Source organism: Cydia amplana, chromosome 4, assembly GCF_948474715.1.
Source record: "Cydia amplana chromosome 4, ilCydAmpl1.1, whole genome shotgun sequence".
Taxonomy (NCBI): Eukaryota; Metazoa; Arthropoda; class Insecta; order Lepidoptera; family Tortricidae; genus Cydia; species Cydia amplana.
The window spans coordinates 1,569,242-1,590,773 of NC_086072.1; the positions used below are offsets into that span (position 1 = coordinate 1,569,242).

Here is a 21,532-nt window from a genome sequence, read left to right on the forward strand (position 1 = left end):
ATGTGACAAGAAATGGGCAGTTTAATCACCTATTTGAGTTTACGTGAACTTCGAATAAAACCTTTTTAGTTAGAAAAGATAAGTACTAATGCGATCAAAACAAATAAAAAGATAATTAGTATAAAACTAAAATAAATCTGATGTTTATTGAGGCATGATTGAGGCACTTGCGTTATATTCTTTGCACTTGCGTACTTTGTCACGTCAAAGTCACGCAAAAGTCAAGCAAAAGTTGGTGCAGCTCATGTGCAGATGGTGCAGAGTGCAGAGTGACTTTCATAGTGATTATGCTCTTTGACTTTCATATTGAGTGTGTACGATAAAGATCCTGATTCCTGACCGAATTTTTGGTCATCTTTGTTCAATGTATTCGAGAACGTTTTTTCTGCTCTATACATCACAACCAAGGTTTAACCCACGAGTTTTGACCACCACACATACAGTCTTCTGCGCTTCATCACAAAAGGTTAGTCGGTAAGATGTAATAAAAATACAATTCTAAATTGTGTATTTATAAAGTAGTATAAAAAATATTACAAATACAATGATTGTGTCCTAAAAATCCGTTACAAACAATTACACCGAAGACAACTCGATTTTGCTCTTTCAAAATATGTGTATTCCTGCAACAAGAAAACGGCAATTTTAATGTTTAAAAATACTAACAGTTTTGAATGATTCACGGTTAGTTTCACTAGACTTATATCGACCGGGATATGGACCGTGAACCAACGAGTGTGAACGCGACCAGACCAACGAGTGTGAAAAGTTGAAAGCGAAGGCTTGGCGAAGGCAGTCGACGCGCACGAATGAGGGTAGACCGAGCGCGGTCTACAAAACTTTGACACCGACCCGCTATCTTCAGTTACCCGTGAACAAGATGCATGTAACTGCGTCGAAATATCGGGAGCTCGAAAACAATACAAAAGGTAATCACGGTCCATATCCCGGTCGATATAAGTCTACCTAGTTAAAACTAAACATAGCTTTTGAATTTTATTACATTAAAAAAGTCTACAAGATGGCTTTAAATACCAGTCAACTCCTGGACTATAATATGTAGTTAGTACTGGCAATATCGATACCTATATTTATAAATTAGTTCTGTAGAGATTACGGTTTTAATTGGGCTTTACTTTTTCTTTTCAAACTATAAATTTTCAGCAAGGACTACCTATGCATTATCATTTGCATATGCAAGATTTGAAGAATATATATTTAAAAAAAAAAACAGTTTCGTGGTACTGCGCCGGTGTACCATAACCCCGAGAAAATACCAGCGCAAACTTCCAGGCTACCGTGGCTCTAACGACTCACGTGGGCCCTTGGGTAAGTTCTACCTGTTATGTCTAGCAAAACTTCACTGGGGTATTTGGCACTTAATCTTAGTGGGCTTTACTTTTTCTTTTCAAAACAAACTAAGCCTTAAACTAGGCCTTTAAGATGGGCACACGCTCGTTTCTTGAAAGTTGTACTCGTACCTATCGGTTTCCTTGACATTTATTAGAAACTATATGTGTATGTGTGTGTGTGTGAACGTACCAGCAGAAATGAAGCCGCCAGCAGCAGCGCCTTATGCCGCGGCTGGACCGCGTTGTGCGGTATCGAGAGCGTGGTTGTGAAGCTGACCAACTCGCGGTCCCAACCGTGGGCGATCTTTCCGACTTCTCGGAGCGAATCGCCTGTCATTATCTGAAAAATAAAACCGGTAGGTGACTGATTGTTGGCGTCTCTCACCAGGTAGAATGGTACAGGCAGCAGCAATAGTTGCTAAGCGGGCCAGGTGTTCAATATGATCTTGACACGACTTTATTGTTAAGAGAATGAGAGCGCGTCAAGGTAATTTTGAACACCTCGCCCGCTTAGCAACTTCTGCTGCTGACTGTAACACCCACGTACACTGCTGCTGTACGCGATCAATGTAGTCTCCGGAAGGAGTTACCACTTTATCCTGGACACAGAGAAAGTTAAAGCATTGAATCCACATTACCATTACCTTAAACTCTGAAAGCATGAGCGCACTCCGCTTCATGACCGCCGGGCCCTCAACAGCGAAGATGGCCTGGTCGTTGGCGTCTTTCACCAGGTAGAACGGAACCACCCACGTGCACTGCTGCTGTATGCGACCGATGTAGTCCCCGGGAGGAGTTATCACTTTCATTTCCTGGAGGCAGATACGAGGGACAAACTAAAAGTTTTTAGAATAGAGAAAAGTGTAATTACCTTTATTTGAATGCGTGCTTATAATATTGTGTGTATTCATATGGTGATTACCCTGAACCGCTCATGGTTCAGTCTCCCAAAGCCCTTTCTGTATGGTAATTTTGGGTCTACAGATGATTTTATATGGAATATTGTCCATTTACTGACTCAGGCTCGAAGCTCCGAGCTACGTTGCCTAGATATTGTAAAATGACTAAAATTATTCAACTGAAATGTCTAAATTCTACCTGTAATCGACAAGGGAAGCAACAGGACGCAGCAGCTAACCGCCTCTGCATTTGCATCGCCTCCTGCCTCGTGTTGTCATGGAGATGCATCACGAAGGCACGTCCTGAGCCGCACAAACATCGCTGCGTCTGGCTTGACACCTCGCTGGCCAGGTATAGCGATTCACCGTTTGGCACTCGGACTATGTAGCGGTTTTCAGAGTCTACTCTTGAAATTACTGTGAAGGAAAAAAATATCGGCTGCTCAAATGTGTTGAATCGACACTCCAAAAATTGGCTACCTAACTACATATAAGACCAAAAATGATGGCATCAGCTTGTTGCTGAGATAACTACTTATAAGTTGCTAGGACTAGGTGAAGATCTTCCACACTTAAAAGACCTTCTATAAGGGTCTTTTGCACCAAGCACGATTGACGGACTGATCAACGCCACTCCACTCAGCAGTAAATTATGAAAATTCCAATATACATTAACATTGAACGTTTTGACGGGTTGGTGACAGACCCTAAGTCGGAATAGGATCAGACGGATTATTATAATGCAGACGTAACTCTTCACAGAATATCTATGGACTTTATGTCTAAGATCGTAAATAAATATTATGGACGTTGTTTAGCGTGAGTGAGCCCTCATGTGGCCAGGCCGAACTTGGTCTTAATTACTCTGTTGCACGCGTGACAATAAAGTTAGCCAGCTGCGTTGACCGTGTACACGTAGGAGGGATTAGGTTTCTCTTTTCGTAACTGGCGCTTTGTGTCTAAGCTTGTGAGGCGGTCACTGAGCGTTGGGAGGAGCTTGCTGGAAGAAGGTCATCTTGGTGTTCTACCATCCATAACGGTGTCAAAATGTTAGAAGATAAGGCTTATGAAGTGTCAGTGGTACTCACAATCGTCCAGCTCCACCGTCTGTTGGATCTGTAGCGTGGACACACCGATGAGAAAATCTAGGCCATGGACTGGGATGAACTGGCCTCGAGGGGCGGAGCGCCAATCTAGCGTAGACACCGGGAGCTCGGCGCGGGACGCTGAGGATTAATGGATTTAAGTAAGTGCAACAGCAGGTGGGTCATTCTCTCATTTCGTGCAAATCGGTGAGATTCTCTCGATTTGTAATTTTTGTTTTAAATGGTAAACTTTTGAGTTTCGTCAATTTGTGGATTCATTTATTAACATTTTTCTGCTAAAGGCACCTTTGTAACGTTATTACTTTTCATTTAATAAGGCTACTGGTAATGAACTACGCGCTGGTAATGAATTCGGCCGAGATGGTAATTTTATCAGTGGACGGTAATGAAACAAACTTATGAAATCGAACATATTCTATGTATATAAGTATGTATTTATCTATATACGTATGTATATCGTCGCCTAACACCCATAGTACAAGCTTTGCTTAGTTTGGGGCTAGGTTGATCTGTGTAAGATGTCCCCCAATATTTATTTATTTATTTATTTATTTATTATTTATATAAAAACTGTATTTCAAGAAAATTAACACCAATTAAAATCAAAAATATTAAAAACATGTGTCTTAAGCACTGCGGAGATGATCAAACCGACTTGACATACACTTGGAGTTGACAATCTCAACTTATAATGTTCAAGCTAGATGGTACATTCACCATTTACTTATCATCATTATAAGTCGAGATTGTTAACCCCAAGTGTTTGTTAAGTCGGTTTGATCATCTGCGCACCATATCACATTAAACATAGTTTTCAAATTTTCAAAAATTAGCATAGACAAAATATATTTAAATCATTCGCGTTTTGTACCTATGTAATTTTTTTTTATCGTTTTAACCCTATAGTGTGGGGTGTCGTCGGATAGGTCTTTAAAAATAAATAGGAGTTTGCAAACAACATTTTTTGATAAAGTCAATCAATTCGGAAATAATAATTTAGAAAGAATAAAAAAAGGTTATTCCTTCTAACTTTTGAAAAATCGATCCAAAAAATATGAAAAAAAAATCATAAAAATAGTGCTTAATAAACTCATTCAAACAAAATTAAAGCGAACTTGATAAGTTAAGCCGTTTATGAGTTATCGCTAAAAGTCTTCCCTTCTTATTTTATTTAAAAGCCTGGCAAACCTTATTTGTGACCGGATTTTCGCAAGCAACCCTATAACCACATAATAGTGACCGGAAAAAGATAGGCAACCTAGTTGATTTATATTGTACAAGTTGTATACTTTCCATTGGAACTTATTTCGTTTGTCAGACAGATCGGTGAAATTTAAAGAAAAAAATATTTTTTTTCAAAAAATAATTAAACATAGTTTTGACCATATTTCTTTAAGCAACCCTATTTATTTATGTTCAGGAATATATTTTCTTTCATAATATGTAAGTTTCATCCGTCAGACATATCGGTAAAGGTCGACCATCTTAGACTACAAAGGCTCCCCGGTTGGGCTCCCCTATTATCATATACAGTTTTAAATGTTTATAACAACGTAATATTTATAATAACTAAGCCTCTTTCCATTAAATGCACTGCCTCGAATATATTATCATTACCTTCTTAAGTCATTCATTACCTTTCCCAGTAAAATTAGAAGGAAAAGAAGTGAATGAAACCGATATGAATGAAGTTTTGGAAGTTTTTGTCGCCTACATCAGTTGGCATCAGACCTTAATTTTGCAGAATAAACCATCTGAAAGGGGACACTAAAACACTTCATTACGTATAATTATAATAATGTACACTTGCTACTTACTGTATAAATCACGCGATGGCGATGAAGACTAACGAGAACCACACTCCTTCCCGACCCGAGAGATCGTATATATTTTCGCTAACAGCGGCACACGGGCGTCCGCTACGAGATCACGCGGCCAACTGACTGACGAACAATGTGTTGCATCGGCGGTAGGCGCTATATACCCTCGCTATATAGCAAAATATAGCTAATCTATTTCTCGCGTCGGTAATGAAGAAATTACTTGAACCATACACTTATAAGGCTGTATAGTTTTTATTATTTATTTCTAGCTTCTAATATTATACGATTTAAAACATAACTAAATAAGTCATTTATTGAACAAACAACGAATTTTCTATTTGTAGTATCTTAAGGTTAAAATGTAGGTCAAAGTTATATCTTCACGCGTTACATGTAGAGATGAATGAAAAATTTGGGTGTTAATTGTACATATAAAGAAAATACATATCTTTTTAGAATTGTTCATTGGAGAGACATATACTTTAGGCCCTATGTTACAACCTTGCATTAACAGATATTTGAAAACGCCACCACATTTTTGGTAAATTTCCGAAAACACCGATTTGCACGAAATGCGAGAACGACCCAGGTACGTCTACACCTTTATCACAACACACCCCATAACCACAACCCTATTGGACTTTTTTGCTTCTTGTGTCTTTTTTCTTTTTCTTTGTTTGAAGATTTGTTACTGTATGTTTTCATTGCGACAATAAATGACTTTTTTACTTTTTTTTTACATCTAGCCCGTGGATAGGGTAGGTACTGATCTACTAAATATAGCCTGTGGATGGTATGGACTGGCCTCGAGGGACGGAGCGCTTATCTAACGTCTTTTCGATTTTTTTAAATTAGGAGGCAAACGAGCAGACGGATCAACTGATGGTAAGCGATTACCGCCGCCCATGGACACCCGCACCACCAGCACCAGAGGGATTGTAAGTGCGTTGCCGGCATTTAAGATGGGAATACGCTTTTTTCTTGAACGCTTGAAGGCCGTATTAGTCCGGAAATATCGCAGGCGACAGTTGATTCCACAATTTCATATACAATAATTCAAAAGAAACATGTTTTAAATGTTTTTTTCTAAAGTTTAATTGAATTACAGCTGTAAACCATTTGATTTGCCCTTAGAAATCATACTTATTTAAGGCTTCCTCTATTAAATTACTCAAGAATGGCTCTAAGGGGTAAAAGTAACATATGGAAATTAAAGTTGATTAGAGATAATAAAAGTACCTACCGTTTTGTCGCGGTTGCACACTGATTACCAAATCCGGCCTCAAGTTTGACCCGTCATCTGAAACACCAAAAACCTATTTAATACACAAACGGGTCTACCGCGATATAGTTTCATTGTTTACGGACTGTGAGTGTTGCGTGTCGTGCCGTGGACAAGAAACATTAAACTTTTAACGGGTAGCTGCAATTTCTTTGTCTACCCCGAACATTTTTATAAACTAATTTCGGGTAGTTCAGTGTTGTTTTATTTATATCTCCGTTGACATTTGCTGGGACGCCAGTCTTTCCGTGGCCACAGCTGGTGCAACTCAGCTGAAACGTCGGAATTAAAGGTAAAAACAATGAAACTATTAAAAGAAAAATACACAGAGTATATATTAACACCTTTTATTTGAGAAACATAAGTACAAGACCAAATGAGTTCAGAGGTAAGCACTATTTAAATTAACGGATATTTTAATCACGATAGATCTACGTATCTTCAGTTACATGTAATATGCTAAGGCAATCAAATAATAACAGTTAACATTTAGATTGGAACAATAATTTAACTACGACTAGATTACTCAACGTTACTTTACCACAAATCAATAAGTATGTATAATCAAGTTCACCAATTGGGAGATACAATAAATTGTGTCCGCTCACGACGCTGCTCGATGGCAAAGTGCTGGGCCGTGTCTTCATTATCACGTCCCCACCTCCGTCCCTCTACAGTGGCGTCGCGTGGTGATGGAATTTGTAAACCACTTGCCGATCTGATGAGTCACCACGTCTAGTAGCTTCTGCCGAGGCTTCGTGTTATACTCCATAGATAGCGCTGTCGTCCCAAAAATATACCGGAAACGCTTGAGCGACAACATCCGGCCAGCCTGGAGTACGTGCTCGTCCCGAGCCACGTCCGGATCTTATGCAGGAGCTGAGGACAGAACAGAAACGTCTAAGTTAGTTTATTCGACAACTATAGGTAGGTATAAATAAAGCGGCCTTAAACGACTAGTGCAAGTAAATAAATTGTTTTATTCGGGTAGAGTTTGTTATCCCATCGCCGGCCAACTCACTCCACATTGTGGTTTGAACTTGTAATGTTCAGATTACAAGTCGTGTATCACCACATACCCGATAAAATAGTAAGTGACGTTCACTTCCTATGTTCTACAATTTAAGTACTCACACTTCGTTATCTGTACGAGGCTACTGCATTAGATCAAAAGAAAATAAACCTTTTAGTTCGAGGTTTAACCTGTTCGAGTAAATATGTTCAGATCAACAATAACAAACATTTCCAAATAGTAAATGAACTGTTTATGCAAATATTGATAAATATGGTTAAATATTACCTTCGATCCTGTTGACAACATCCGGGTCCCGTTCAGAGTCAGAATCTGCTCCAAAGTTGATCCATGGCTTCATGTTCTCAACACATGCAGTACCATCGTAACGTTTTGAAGTTCTCTCTGCTCCTCTCATGTCGGCAACCTTGTAGCGATCCTTGCCTAGAACCTCGGTTACTTGAAATGGCCCTTTGTAAAGCGGCAATAACTTTGTACTTTGTCCGTCATTTGACTGGCTCGGAATTTTCAGTACCACCAAATCACCTACCATATAATTAGGCGCTTTCTTACGTTTAGCATCGAACGCTTGTTTTTGAATCACGGCGTTCTTTTTGATGTTGGAATCGACTTGATTCCTAAGTGCCGTCACATCGACCGAGTTCTCAACATTGTCATCATCAGTGATTCCGTCATTACTAGTCCGAATTCGATACCCGAAAAATACCTCACTTGGCACCGCAGCTATTGTTTTATTAATTGTACTATTAATTCCTTGCTGAATTTTCGTAATGTGTTGGTCCCATTTATTGTCATCCGTGTCCGCGCCCAAACTACGTAAAGCGTCTAAAATGGTCCGGTTATAACGCTCTACCTGTCCGTTAGAGCGAGGCACACCCGTGGCAATAATATGAGCCCTAATTCCCGAGTTTTTACAAAATTCAGTAAACAATTTTGACGTGAAAGCACTACCTGCATCACAAATAACCCGTTTTGGTGGCCCAAACAATTTGAACAATTTATTTAATTCATTTATGACGATTTGACTTTTTGTGCTCTTGACAGCAGATATGAACACAAATTTGGTGAATGCGTCTACCATTACTAATAAGTGGCTGTTTTGTTGCGTAGTTTTGACAAAGGGGCCTAAGTGGTCTAAATGCAGCGTGTGAAACGGTCTGCAATGTTTAGGTATAGGATAAAGCTCGCCGGGCTTTTTGCCGTGGACATGTTTGTTATAAATACAATTGAGACAGTTTTTTATGTATTTTGCGACAATTTTCTTTAATCGTGGGAACCAATATTTAGCTCTTATTCTTTCGACTGTCTTGTCCACCGCAAAATGTCCGACATCATCGTGATTTAATCGGATAACCTGCCATATACAGTTCTTTGGAACTACCCAGCGTCTACCAAATTCTGTTCTGCGATATACCTTATTACCAACTAATTCGTATTCATTAAATAATTGTTTATTCGTTTCGGCCTCGCCTGACTGTAAGATTTCTCGAATTTGACTGATATTTGGATCTAATAATTGCACGGATAAAAGCCAATCGCCCTCAGTTATTAACATAACTTCATCCCTTTCAGTAGGTACATCATCATTTTTAACTGGATTGCGACTCAAGGCGTCGACATGCTGCATTTGTGATCCAGCTCTGTGTTGTACTTCGAACGTAAATTCTTGAGTATACAAGACCCATCTACTGATGCGTGGCACTATTTCCTGCTTAGTTAATGCATACCTCACAGCGTTACAGTCGGTAATTATTTTAAACTGTGTCCCCAACAAGTAATGACGAAATTTTTGTAAACCCGTAACTATGGCTAATAGCTCAAGCTCAAAAGAATGGTATTTTTTTTCGTCATTAGTTGTCTGTCGGCTGTAAAAATGCACTGGTCTTTCGCCATTTTGCGTGGTTTGCATTAAAATACAACCAAGACCGTCGCGACTCGCATCAGTATATAGATTGATTGGGAGCTTGGGATCAAAAATGCTTAATGTGACGTTATCTACTAAAGCACCCTTTAATTTTGCTACCGCCATGTCTTGCTCGTCGCTCCATTGCCACACAGAGTCTTTCTTTAGTAAATTGCTTAAAGGCTTACAAAGTAAAGCGCAATCCTTAATAAACTTTCGAAAATAGTTTATAAGGCCCAGAAATTGTCTTAACTGGTGAACAGTTTTTGGGGTGGGGAACTCATTTATTGCTTTCAATTTACGATCACTAGGCCGCACCCCCTCTTGTGAGACTAGATAGCCTAGAAAAGTGACCTCCGTTTGAAAAAATTTACACTTCTCCATATTGATAGTTAGACCATTGTTTTCAAGGAGTTGCAGCACATTATCTAAACACGCGACATTTTCTTCTAGAGTCTCTGTGGCAATGAGCAAATCGTCCATATAGCAAATGACACGCCCAAAACGTAAATTACCTAAGATTGTGTCCATTAGTCGTTGGAAGACTGCAGGACCATTGCAGACCCCGAAAGGCATACGAACATACTCGAAATGCCCATCACTCGTGACGAAGGCTAATTTATGAACCGATTCGGGTTTAACTGAGATTTGATGATACCCACTTTTTAAATCTAGCGAGGTATAATATTTACAACCCCTAAGCCTATCAATGAGATCTTCGATTAACGGCATTGGGTATTTTTCCTTGACCGTGATCTTGTTAAGTTGGCGGTAATCTACACATAAGCGTTTGGCTCCAGACGCCTTATTAACAAGCAGTGCGGGACTTGCGTAAGGTGAATTACTGTTACGAATAATACCACTTTTTAATAAGTCATTACATATCTCGCGAGTGGCAGTTCTTTCAGATTCGGACATTCTATACGGTCGTTGACATACTGGTTTATTAGTTGTCAACTCTACATCAAGTTCAACACAGCTTGTTTTACCCAAATCTGTCAAGTCATTGGATATACATTTAGGGTATTTCGAAAAAATTCCCTTCAGGATTGATTCGTGCTCCTTACTGTCACCACTATTCAGTGTATTAGTGTCAATATTGAACACCTCCAATGACTGGACCGATTTAAATGTTAAATTATCGCCAACTCGAACGTACATAATCCTCTTATCTTCTGTAAAATTGCGACCTATTATAATATCGCCACCCGACAACGTGTCAATTACATAAAACGTCGTAATCATCGCAACCGAATCGACTTTTAAATTAACCGCCACCGCGTGAGTCACCTGAACCGAGAAGTCATTCCTAAATCCGAAAAGATTGACAGGAGCGTTTAACGGAAATATATGCAAGTTATTCCGTCTGGCAAAATCTTCCGTTACAAGAGAACAAGCAGCCCCCATATCAAAGAAACCTTCACATTCCAGTTCATCCAAAAATATTTTTTTGAAAAATTTTTGCTTAGAATCATTAATCATTTTGACTTCCGCATCCTTTTCGACTTTCATACTGGTTTTTGATTTGCAAGCTTTTTCTAAATGCCCCAATTTATTACATGAAATGCATTTGACATTATCTTTAACAGTGCAATTGATTCTTCTATGCCCCGGTTCACCGCAACGATAACATGTAATACCGTTGGTTGCATTCCTGTTACTACTTGGCGTAGAAGTCTCAGTTGCACTACTGGTTACTTTGTTTTCTGTGACGGTTTGACTTTGAATCGTGTTATTTGATCGAAAAGGATGTTTGGTAGTCGTACTATTTTTGCTAGATCCGGGTTTCTCGAGTTCTGTGTAGGTTTTACCGTGCAGGAATGAAGCGAGCTCGTCACAGTATTTAAAACTACCCGCTTCCGCAGCGCTTATAATGTTTACATCACCTATCGAACCAACAATAATTGATATCACGTCGCGTTCTCGAAACCCTAAATGTAACCGGTCAATTTTTGCTTTTTGTTGAAAGTAAAATTCATATAATGACTGCTTAGGCAGCGGTTTCGATTCTATCAATTCCTTGAGAAGCACATAAGTATTCCGTTTAACTTGAAACGTGTCTGATAACATACCGCTCCACTGTTTCCATGTCCAATTTGTCCATTTACACTCATTCTTTTGAAAAGAATCTAACCAAATTTTACCCGTATTTTTCAATTTTTGCAGTGCTTGGTATGTTATCATACTGTTTGACCACCCAAAGGTACGCGCATTAGCCTCAACTACATCTAACCAACTATCAACGTCATCGATTAACGGATCGAATTCGGGTATCACTGACGATAAAACAATGTTTTGACTCACGGTTGGCAGTGCATCTCGGCTTCGCTTGTTCTTTTGCCGTCTGCGCCGCTTCCTAGCGCGGCTGTTGTCGCTGCTTGACGAGCTGCTTGAACTGCTGTAGCTCGTAGATGATGACTCTGAGCTAGTAGACCGATGGTGCGATCTTCTTTTTGCCGCTTTTCTCTTCCGACCACGTGGCATTGTTGTGGGCGTACAAGGCACGCACTCCAACTTCTGATAAAAGAAAAATACACAGAGTATATATTAACACCTTTTATTTGAGAAACATAAGTACAAGACCAAATGAGTTCAGAGGTAAGCACTATTTAAATTAACGGATATTTTAATCACGATAGATCTACGTATCTTCAGTTACATGTAATATGCTAAGGCAATCAAATAATAACAGTTAACATTTAGATTGGAACAATAATTTAACTACGACTAGATTACTCAACGTTACTTTACCACAAATCAATAAGTATGTATAATCAAGTTCACCAATTGGGAGATACAATAAATTGTGTCCGCTCACGACGCTGCTCGATGGCAAAGTGCTGGGCCGTGTCTTCATTATCACGTCCCCACCTCCGTCCCTCTACAGTGGCGTCGCGTGGTGATGGAATTTGTAAACCACTTGCCGATCTGATGAGTCACCACGTCTAGTAGCTTCTGCCGAGGCTTCGTGTTATACTCCATAGATAGCGCTGTCGTCCCAAAAATATACCGGAAACGCTTGAGCGACAACACTATATCGCGGTAGACCCGTTTGTGTAATTAAATATGCGTACAAAACACGGGAGTTTAAAGTGTTACACCAAAAACCTAGTTCATGATAATTACCCTACGTGAGGAAATTATCCGCTGCCATCCCACGGTCCATTTTTCGTTCGAGTGTTGTGTTAGTTTTGTATTCGATTTTAACATATAGCCGCCCAGAGGATTTGTTAGATGTATTTTCCGATATTTTTCTTTTCTTGTATAATAAATTCCGATCGTCTTTTTTCCCTGTATAAAAATTTCCGCACGCCTTTTTTCCCTATAGATATATTTCCTGGTATATTTTTTTTCTTGTATATATAAATCTGAACGCCTTCTTTCCGTATAGACATATTTTCCGATAGATTTATTTTCTTATACACAAATATCTGAACGCCTTCTTTCCCTGTATTTTTTTTAACATAATGCAATATTTTATAGTCCTTAATTTTACTAGGGGACAAATTCCCGGCTGTCTTTTTTCCTGATCAGAAATTTTAAAATAGATATGATTCTTGATAGAAAATTATATAATATGTATTCGCATGTTCGCAATTTTGCCCGTTTACGTTACTACCTACTTACACTACAACATAAAAGTTGATACAGATGTAGTGCATAATTACTTTCCATCGTGTTTTATCGAAAAAGTTCGTATTTAGCGTGCTGTTTCAGTCAGCGTCTAAAGGCCCTGTTTCTAGAAAGCTTGTTAGTAAGTAGGTACCTAATATTACTTGCGGTAGTCTCTATTCTATTCATATTGTTTGAAAGGGACTTTCACAAGGTACTAGTTACAACTTTTCGAGAAACGGCCCTAGTACCCGACAAACGAACGAAACGAAACGGTTTGACATTTGACACTGAATAATAAAATTCCATATTAATGGATATGAAAATGTCACTCATTTAAAACAATAATTGATTGACACTTCGGGTGCCGTCGTATTCCGATTGAAATCAAATCAGAGTTTTACCGATGTTGTGACAAGATTGCAAACAGGGTCCAAGCAAATAAGAAGTTTTGCCCCTAGTAAAATGAATGACCATGAAATTTTTCGTTAAACAACAAAAATAAATCTATCGGAAAATATGTCTATACGGAAAGAAGGCGTTCAGATTTATATATACAAGAAAAAAAATATACCAGGAAATATATCTATAGGGAAAAAAGGCGTGCGGAAATTTTTATACAGGGAAAAAAGACGATCGGAATTTATTATACAAGAAAAAAAAAAATCGGAAAATACATCTAACAAATCGCCCAGAGACCAATAAAACGGTCTCCCATTCTATTCTAATTCGAATCTTTATTTTGACAAATCAAAATTGTATTTGTCTTGGCAAGTTTTGACGCCGGGCAGCTAGAGGTTAAACCAAATAAACTCAATTCTAGTTTTGATTGTGCGAGCGCGAAGCTGGGGCAAAATGATTTCGTATGTCTTTCCGGCTGTTTTCTTCTCAACAGAATCTCGTGAAATTTTGGAACAGGTTCGAGATTGTTTTGTCTATTCAGTTTATGGATTTTTTCAAAATGGCATAGCCATCGGGGTTCGCGAGATCGACAGTTCACAAAATACTCACTATACACTAAACTAGTACCGATTCAAATTTCACTCGATCTTTCTCGAACTGTGGGCGGTTAAAGGTTATCAACAATAACATCCTTAATAATTATTATTGATAAGTTCTAATAATTACCTTCGGTCGCCGCCGGATTGTCAAATCCCTTATCATTTAAATCAGTTTCTCTTGTTTCATTCATCTCTTTTGTTTCTTTATCACTTAACATTATTTCTTTCTCACAGGTTTGTTTTCTCCAATTTTTTAAGTTTTCTTTGTTTTTCAAGTTTGTTCACACGCGTTGTATTAATGATGTTGTCGTGAAGTGTGGACGCTATGTTATCGATGTATCGGCGCTGTTCTTATCATGTTATCAATAGTAGATATCTGTGGCTATCTCTACGTGGCTGGATTAAATTACATTTATTTCTATTATGTTTGCACTTAATGCACAGTGCAGTTCATTTTGAACGTGTATGTCATAACAAATGTATTTCCTCTCGTGTTTGACTTAACGGAGCGAAGGTTACTGTTCCAGCTTGGGAAAAAATGCTTTCGTTAGTTTGTCAGGGAGTTCTCCTCTAAAGTGACATTCCAGGGAACTTGCTTACTATGTAAACAAAAGTCACTAGTAAATGCATATTTATTATGACTTTCAATATGACGGTTTGTTTACATAGTTAGCAAGTTCCATAGAACGACACTTTACAGTACGGATATGATGGTCGTTCTTGTCTACGTTGCAGCGTGATAAAACGGTGTCCGTCACTTTCTATCCAGCGGTGTTAATAAGTGACAGTTATTCTATCACGTGGATAAAACCATCCAGAATACGCCTACAGGTCGCATTTCTCTTGTGAAATTTTTTAGCAGGTTTGCTTGCCAATTTGGTATATATGTAGTTTTTTATTCACTTGTTTTTAAACATATTGGGGGTTGGCTAGATCTAGAGCTCACAGAGCTATTAGTCTTTAAAGAGTCGGTATTCAATCTAGTCCCATTGATAATATTTCAGCCAGTCTAGCATGAGTTGCGTTCTCGCGCGCGAATCCATACTTAAAGTTGCGCTTGATGTATGAACTCGCGCACGAGAATACAACTCATAATTAATATGCTAACTTACTAACAGACTAACAGGTCAGATGATTGTTTTTCTCATGCACATATGTGTCAGAAATGTAAGCTAATAAAACAAAATTCGTTATTGAAAACCATTTATATTCACGTGTTTAATACTTGAACATTTTACGAATAAAGGTGATGACATTCAAGTTGTTTAAATGACCGGTAACCACCGTCTACTACATGATAAATTACATTGATTAATTCTATCTACCTCCCGCGATCCCCGCTAAACTTGTAAAACTCTAGGTAAAACATGCAAGTTAAGAAAGTAAGTCAACGGTAGGAGTTTTGCCTCTATTGAACATGAGCAAAACTATAATTTTTGTGTTATTTGTATAAAAACTAGCATCGTAATCATTTGTGACAACTCCAGTAAATAAAAATCATATCCTTTCTTATATACCTAACGGTGACAAACGGTGTTGTGTCTAAAACGTAACGGTGTAAACATATCCAAGTAAACAAGTATCTCCGCATTAACGAGTTTAAAACTCCCATCTACTTCGTTACGTTTTAAAAACAACTAACAGACCAATGTAACAATTTTTTTTGTTACTTATACACACACATTTGTCGTAAAAAATAGACAAGAACAGTAACGTTTGTTTGATGTTTAAATTCTTGGTACCTAGAGAGGTACCTTCGAATATCAATCCCAAATGCTCTTTACATATAGATAATTTTGAACATGTCAAATAGAGGCATAATGTAGGGCACAATTAGAAGCCAATTTTGACCGGAAGACTTTTGAAACGTGCGCCTTTACCTAACGATTACAAAACTCGGAATAGCCGTGTACATATAAGCCAAAGATTTATTGTCTAGTAAAGTCTAAGGTGGTTTCTACGGCAATTCACAAAGACCGTCAGGCAGGATTTGGTTTGAATTTTCGATACAGGGTTATGATTCTTGGCAAGCGCTTTGTCTTTCACTATCTTTTTTATTTAAGTAAGTAATATACCAACGCTAGAATGACAGCGATATAGCAAAGGAAAACTTTAAAAATATTTTTTTTCCGCCTGCATACTTTGATAGTCTTCAAGACTTCTTTTTTAGTGCTTCCGTACTCTTAAGCATTTTCTAGAATTAAAATATGACTCGGCACTGGAATCTTAGAGAATAGCTTTGTCCTTATCTGTCACAGCGAAGCATTAAGTTTGACTCGAATTCAGTTAGTTACACTAACTATCTTGCCACATTAAATAAGTATCATAACTAGAAAATATTTAATAGAATCAACGCGAAAATTAAGACATAATTCACGTTAAATGTCGTACTTATTAAAGACTCGACATTTGAAATATTATATTTAATATTCAATGAATATAATTTTTCTTCTTAATAATTTTAAAAATATGAAGATACATTTATAATAATTAATAAATACAAACACGTCGACACACCTTAATACCCAAAACACAAATAGTGTGTGTAAATACGTTAACGTCAGAATACTCGACGTTTCTCAATAATTTTATATCTAGTCCTGCCCCCTTACTCCTACAATACCTAATAAATAGAATTATATCAGATATATATTCGCAAAAATATATCTAGCAAATAAATATGCACATAAGTATGTTACATTTAAAACGTAACGATATAAGCATACCTAAAAAAACAAGTATCTCCTTACTCTCGAGTTTAAAACTCCCAACTAAAATAGTTACGTTTTAAAAACAACATACAAATAGAGATACAATATATACATATATATTTAAATCACACGTAACAACGAAAGCGTATCCGATATTAGCTCGCACCGCGCAAGTAACTCCTATAACATCCCGACGACCTGTTTTCAAAATTTCCCAGTTTAAATTTAACTCTGGTCGCCAAAGAGTTAAAGTCCATGTCCCACGTATAGGACGCCGGGCATCAGGAGGATCTCTGAATGTCATAACTAGATTTCTTACCCTACGTCCATACGGCTCTATGGCTGGTTAGAGCCGTACGAACAACGAATATTAACTACTAATGAAACAAAGGTGATTAGAAAAAATACGACTAGTTAAACATTTTCGTGGAAATAGTATGCTCATTCTATTCTCATATTTTCAAGGGTTTATTAAAATGTCTTTATCGCTGCAAGGCGCGCTGCCATCCGGTGTTCAGTTTGAGAGTGGCCGGGAGACAGGGGCTGGCCTCGCATTCGCCGTCGAGCTCGTCTGCCAGGCTGTCGTGCAGTTCACGGAGTGCCATCAGTGCGGAACGCGCGGCGCGCTGGCAGCCCGTGTCGCCTTCACAAGTCGTGTCGGCCTCGGAGAGGAATACTAGGTCGCAGGTTGTTGGAGGTGCTTCGCCCTGTAAATTATCAATAATTTATGTTATACTATGTTAAACATTTATAATCAAGATGTAGTCTCATGTAAAGCCAACACCAATGCCAACATTAGAATCTTGAACGGAAGGATAACTCACTGTAAACTACAAACACTTAGGTATTTCTTTTTTTGTTTGTCAAACAAGTGATGATTTTTTTCCCAAGTTTTAGAACCAATTCTGCTCGTGAATTACACCCACAATTATAAAGAGATATCAACTCGATGTAGGCTGAACAGACAGAAAAATCTAGCGGCGATATTGGCCAGGCCTTCACACTCCCTGGACTACTTAAGCAGAGGTTCCACGGCCGATATCGAATAGACAGGAAGAGCTTACGCTCCGTAGCAATCGAAAAGCAACTGTCATTGTCACACTAATATGGAAGAGTGATGGAGAGACACAAAGCGATTTGATGGGGAAGCGATAGCGTTCGTCACCTTGGCTAGGCCGCCAGCATTTCACACTCCCTGGATTACTTAAGCAGAGGTTCCACGGCCGATATCGAACAGACGGGGAGAGCTGAGGTACAAATGTTGCTACTCGATCTTGGATAGAGCTGGGAGCTTGGTTATTGAACACACCCTAGTCTACTTACACAAAGATAGCAGATCTGATGCAGGCTGCAGAGAGGCAGGAACAGCTGTCCACGGTCTCCGGCTAGAAGGTCCACTCCGCGGCAACGCTGCACGATCTTGGCCAATACTGGGCAGGCGCCTGTAGCAGTACCTGGACATGTTCAACAATTTACTAGTCAAAACCTGTTGAATCTAATACCTTTAAACGAGCAATGTTTATTTATTTATTTATATATATATATATATATATTTCGGGGATCTCGGAAACGGCTCTAACGATTTCGATGAAATTTGCTATACGGGGGTTTTCGGGGGCGAAAAATCGATCTAGCTAGGTCTTATCTCTGGGAAAACGCGCATTTTCGAGTTTTTATATGTTTTCTGAGCGAAGCTCGGACACCCAGATATTTTTATACTTAAACACTAAATAACTGCTCCGAGTCGTTTGCTATTGTACGTCAGAGGTGACGAAAAATTTAGGTAATCTATATACGCTCAATGTTTAATGTATGTGGTACTAGGGATCTAAAGAGTTTATTGCTTAAATTTTTTAGAATCATGACGATTTTAAGGTTATTTACCTGTTGTGACAGCCGGTGTGCGATGCCTTCCACTGCCACCCATGTAGCCTTCAGAGAACTGATTCTCAATCTTGCCATTCAAGTAGTGACCCGCGCCTTGCTCTTCCTCAAAGTCATCCTCCTTATCATCTCCTTTGCTGAACAGAGGAATCTCGTTATTATTGATATCTACTTTCTCTTTCTTGACGGCTACACGCTTCTCTTTCGCCTCTTCTATTGGCATATGCGTGGGTCCTTTAGGAATATCTGGCTTCTGCGTTTGCAAGCTTTGCTTGAACTCTCTCAGGGCCTTTCTCATCTTCTCCAGGCTGTAAGCCGCAGCTAATCGAGAAAGCAGTTTCTCCTTCATCTCCTGTTCTTCCTTGGTGTCGAGTTGTTCTACGTTTGAATAGTGTAGTGCTTCATCTACTATCATCCCTTCCATATGTCTTAGTTTCTTATCGATGTTGTCTAATTGAGACACCTGTTCTTGGGCGGTGTTCCTCTTATCACCGTCACGTACTGCGATGGCTCTTGCATTATCTATTTGTATTTCTGTTTCTTCATTTTCAGGACGCTGTACGTAGTTCCTTTTCACATTGCTGTGTTTTCGAAAGGAATTTAAAGGATACATCACTTCTTTATTGAACGTGTCAAAGTATTGTTTCCTCAGCTTATTTTCATTGAAATCATTTAATATTACAGACTTCTTCTTGCGCTTATCGATCCCGAAGTATGTGGACCAGTCAATGGATTTCTTTTTGATGGTAATAGGTTTTTCAGTGTCACTATGATCGTGATCGTGAACATGTTCAACTTCCTTGCCAGATATTCCAGGGTGATGTAAATTGTGATGATGTTCATGACTAGCATCATCGGGTGATGTAGAAACATTCGATCGTTCGTTGGTATGATTTTGAGTTGGTATGTTGTGTGAGAGCTGTGGCGGTTTGGTCTCATAGGAGTTTCCTTGCTGATCACTGCTTCTCTTGACAGGGTTCTTAATAAGCTCTGGTTCAGAATCACCAAATAATTTCGATAAATCTCTAATAATTTTTGGATCAGTGCCAGAACTGCTTCTGAACCTTTTAGAAACTTCACGCTTGTCCTGATCTTGGGCAAAGCGTTTCTTTGTCTTTGGTTTACCCCAGTCGTACGGTCCACTGCTCCGCTTGGTCACGGGAAAACGTTTCTCGATGACATCGTACCTATATTGGTCGTCATCCGCCAAATCCGATAGACTGTCATCATCTAAAGGTTGAAAAGCGATTGCGTATTCTTCTCGCAAGTCATCATTATCATCATCAGGCTGGTCGTAGACGTTGAAGTTATTGAGATCGACAGGTCCTGGTAAGACTTTAGAGTCGTCATAATTTGCCATCCCGGAGCGTTCGTATTCAGCTTCAGGACTTCTCTTTTTCTTAAACGCAATAGGGCCCCAATTATCTGGGTATCGTTTTTTGACAATCTTTTCTTTGTATAGTTTAACGACTCCTTGTGGAGCTCCTTCTGTGTTATGTTGCTTATTGTTTTTGTACTTTGACCACAGCTGGCCTAGTAGTATGGCGTATTCAGCATCGTTTTCAGCGCGAACTTGCTGTACCTCCTTAGGGTTCTCAACATCATTCCTATCCGTGAACAGATCCCGTAGTCTATCGTTGTCGGAATGATGGCTCCTTTCGCGAAAAGCTGACTCCTTCCTATTAATGTCCACTGGGCCCAAGTGGTTGCTCTTTTTCTTAACTAGTTTGTACTCGTAACCTTCGATGGGTCTGTCATTCTCTTCTAGAAGCTTGAGAATATAGTTCGTTTCCGGGTCTTCTTCTAAATCTTCGGTATCCATAGTGTAATCGGTATCTGGAAAATAGGGTAAAGGCACCAGTAGTCAGCCTTATAACGACTTTTTTAAGTTTGAACGTTCGGCATTTCTACATGATTAGTCGGATAATTAAACAAATGACATGGTTAGATCAATTGTTTATCATAGTTTTAAACCAAAATATTTAAAAAAATAGCAATCCTCTTTATAATATATCTAATTAAGTTTAAACAAAAAGTGGCACTTTTCTCCAGTAGTCAGCCTCCAAAATCCAGTAAGCAGCCTCTGTGTACCCAGTACTCAGCCTATATAAACTATTCATAATAATTAGATCAAAATCACTAATATTTATATCAAAATCAACGATATTATAATATTTATTTTTTCTTTATAATTTTTGTTATCGTTATTATAGTTAGTTGTAGTTTTTAATTTTAGTTTATAATTTTTTGCATATATCAAGATCAACGATGTTATACAAATATCTATTTTTTATTAATAATTTTAGTTATTGTTGAACTAGCCTACCTCCCACTCCCTCCACGCAAAATAGGTGCCAATCGTCGAGTTGCGGAAACTTTTCCGTGGTTACAATACAATAATTTCACGCAGTGATCCACCACTTTTGGCAGAACTCTAACAGTGACACTGAGTTCGTAAAACTTACCTGGGTAACCGTTCGGAGGCAGAACTTCGTACAGATCATAGTCGGGAGCAATTGGGGGTGCCCGCCCCCGGTGGCGTCTTTGCAAAGCTTCTAAAGCGCCGCGAAGCGACCCCCCGCGCTCGGCCGCGGCCGCGCCGGACACCGCTAGCGCTAGGACCCATAGGACCCATGCTGTAATCATCTGTCGACAAAAGTTACAAGTCAATAATTTTGTACTTGTATATACCAAATAAGTTACCTACTTAAAAGGGATTTCATGTTTTCTCTCTTGTTTCAATAAAAATATTTAAATTCTGTAGATTGTAATTCCAAAATCTGTCGGAATTTTCACCTGTCGCGTGTTTTCTCAACCAAGAATTATAACTATTATAAGAGAGTGTTAGGTATCTTGGAAGTAAATTTTCGGCGTCGCGAATTTCCTCATAATTTTCTCTGTATAGATATTTTCATCACCCTGTTTA

The 21,532-nt window shown here is 38.7% G+C and overlaps 1 protein-coding gene across 1 annotated transcript; it reads right to left on the minus strand.

Annotated features, from left to right (window-relative positions):
* Positions 1–517: 517 nt before the first annotated feature.
* On the minus strand, positions 518–20,447 carry LOC134647482 (uncharacterized). Its single transcript, XM_063501834.1, has 10 exons — positions 18,607–20,447; positions 18,046–18,176; positions 17,209–17,429; positions 14,139–14,254; positions 6,424–6,480; positions 3,340–3,477; positions 2,451–2,668; positions 1,997–2,188; positions 1,543–1,692; positions 518–623 (listed from the first exon to the last, which is right to left on the minus strand). The coding sequence occupies exons 1-10, from the start codon at positions 20,426–20,428 to the stop codon at positions 567–569; spliced, it is 3,102 nt and encodes a 1,033-aa protein (XP_063357904.1). The 5' UTR covers positions 20,429–20,447; the 3' UTR covers positions 518–566.
* Between the last annotated feature and the right edge of the window lie 1,085 nt (positions 20,448–21,532).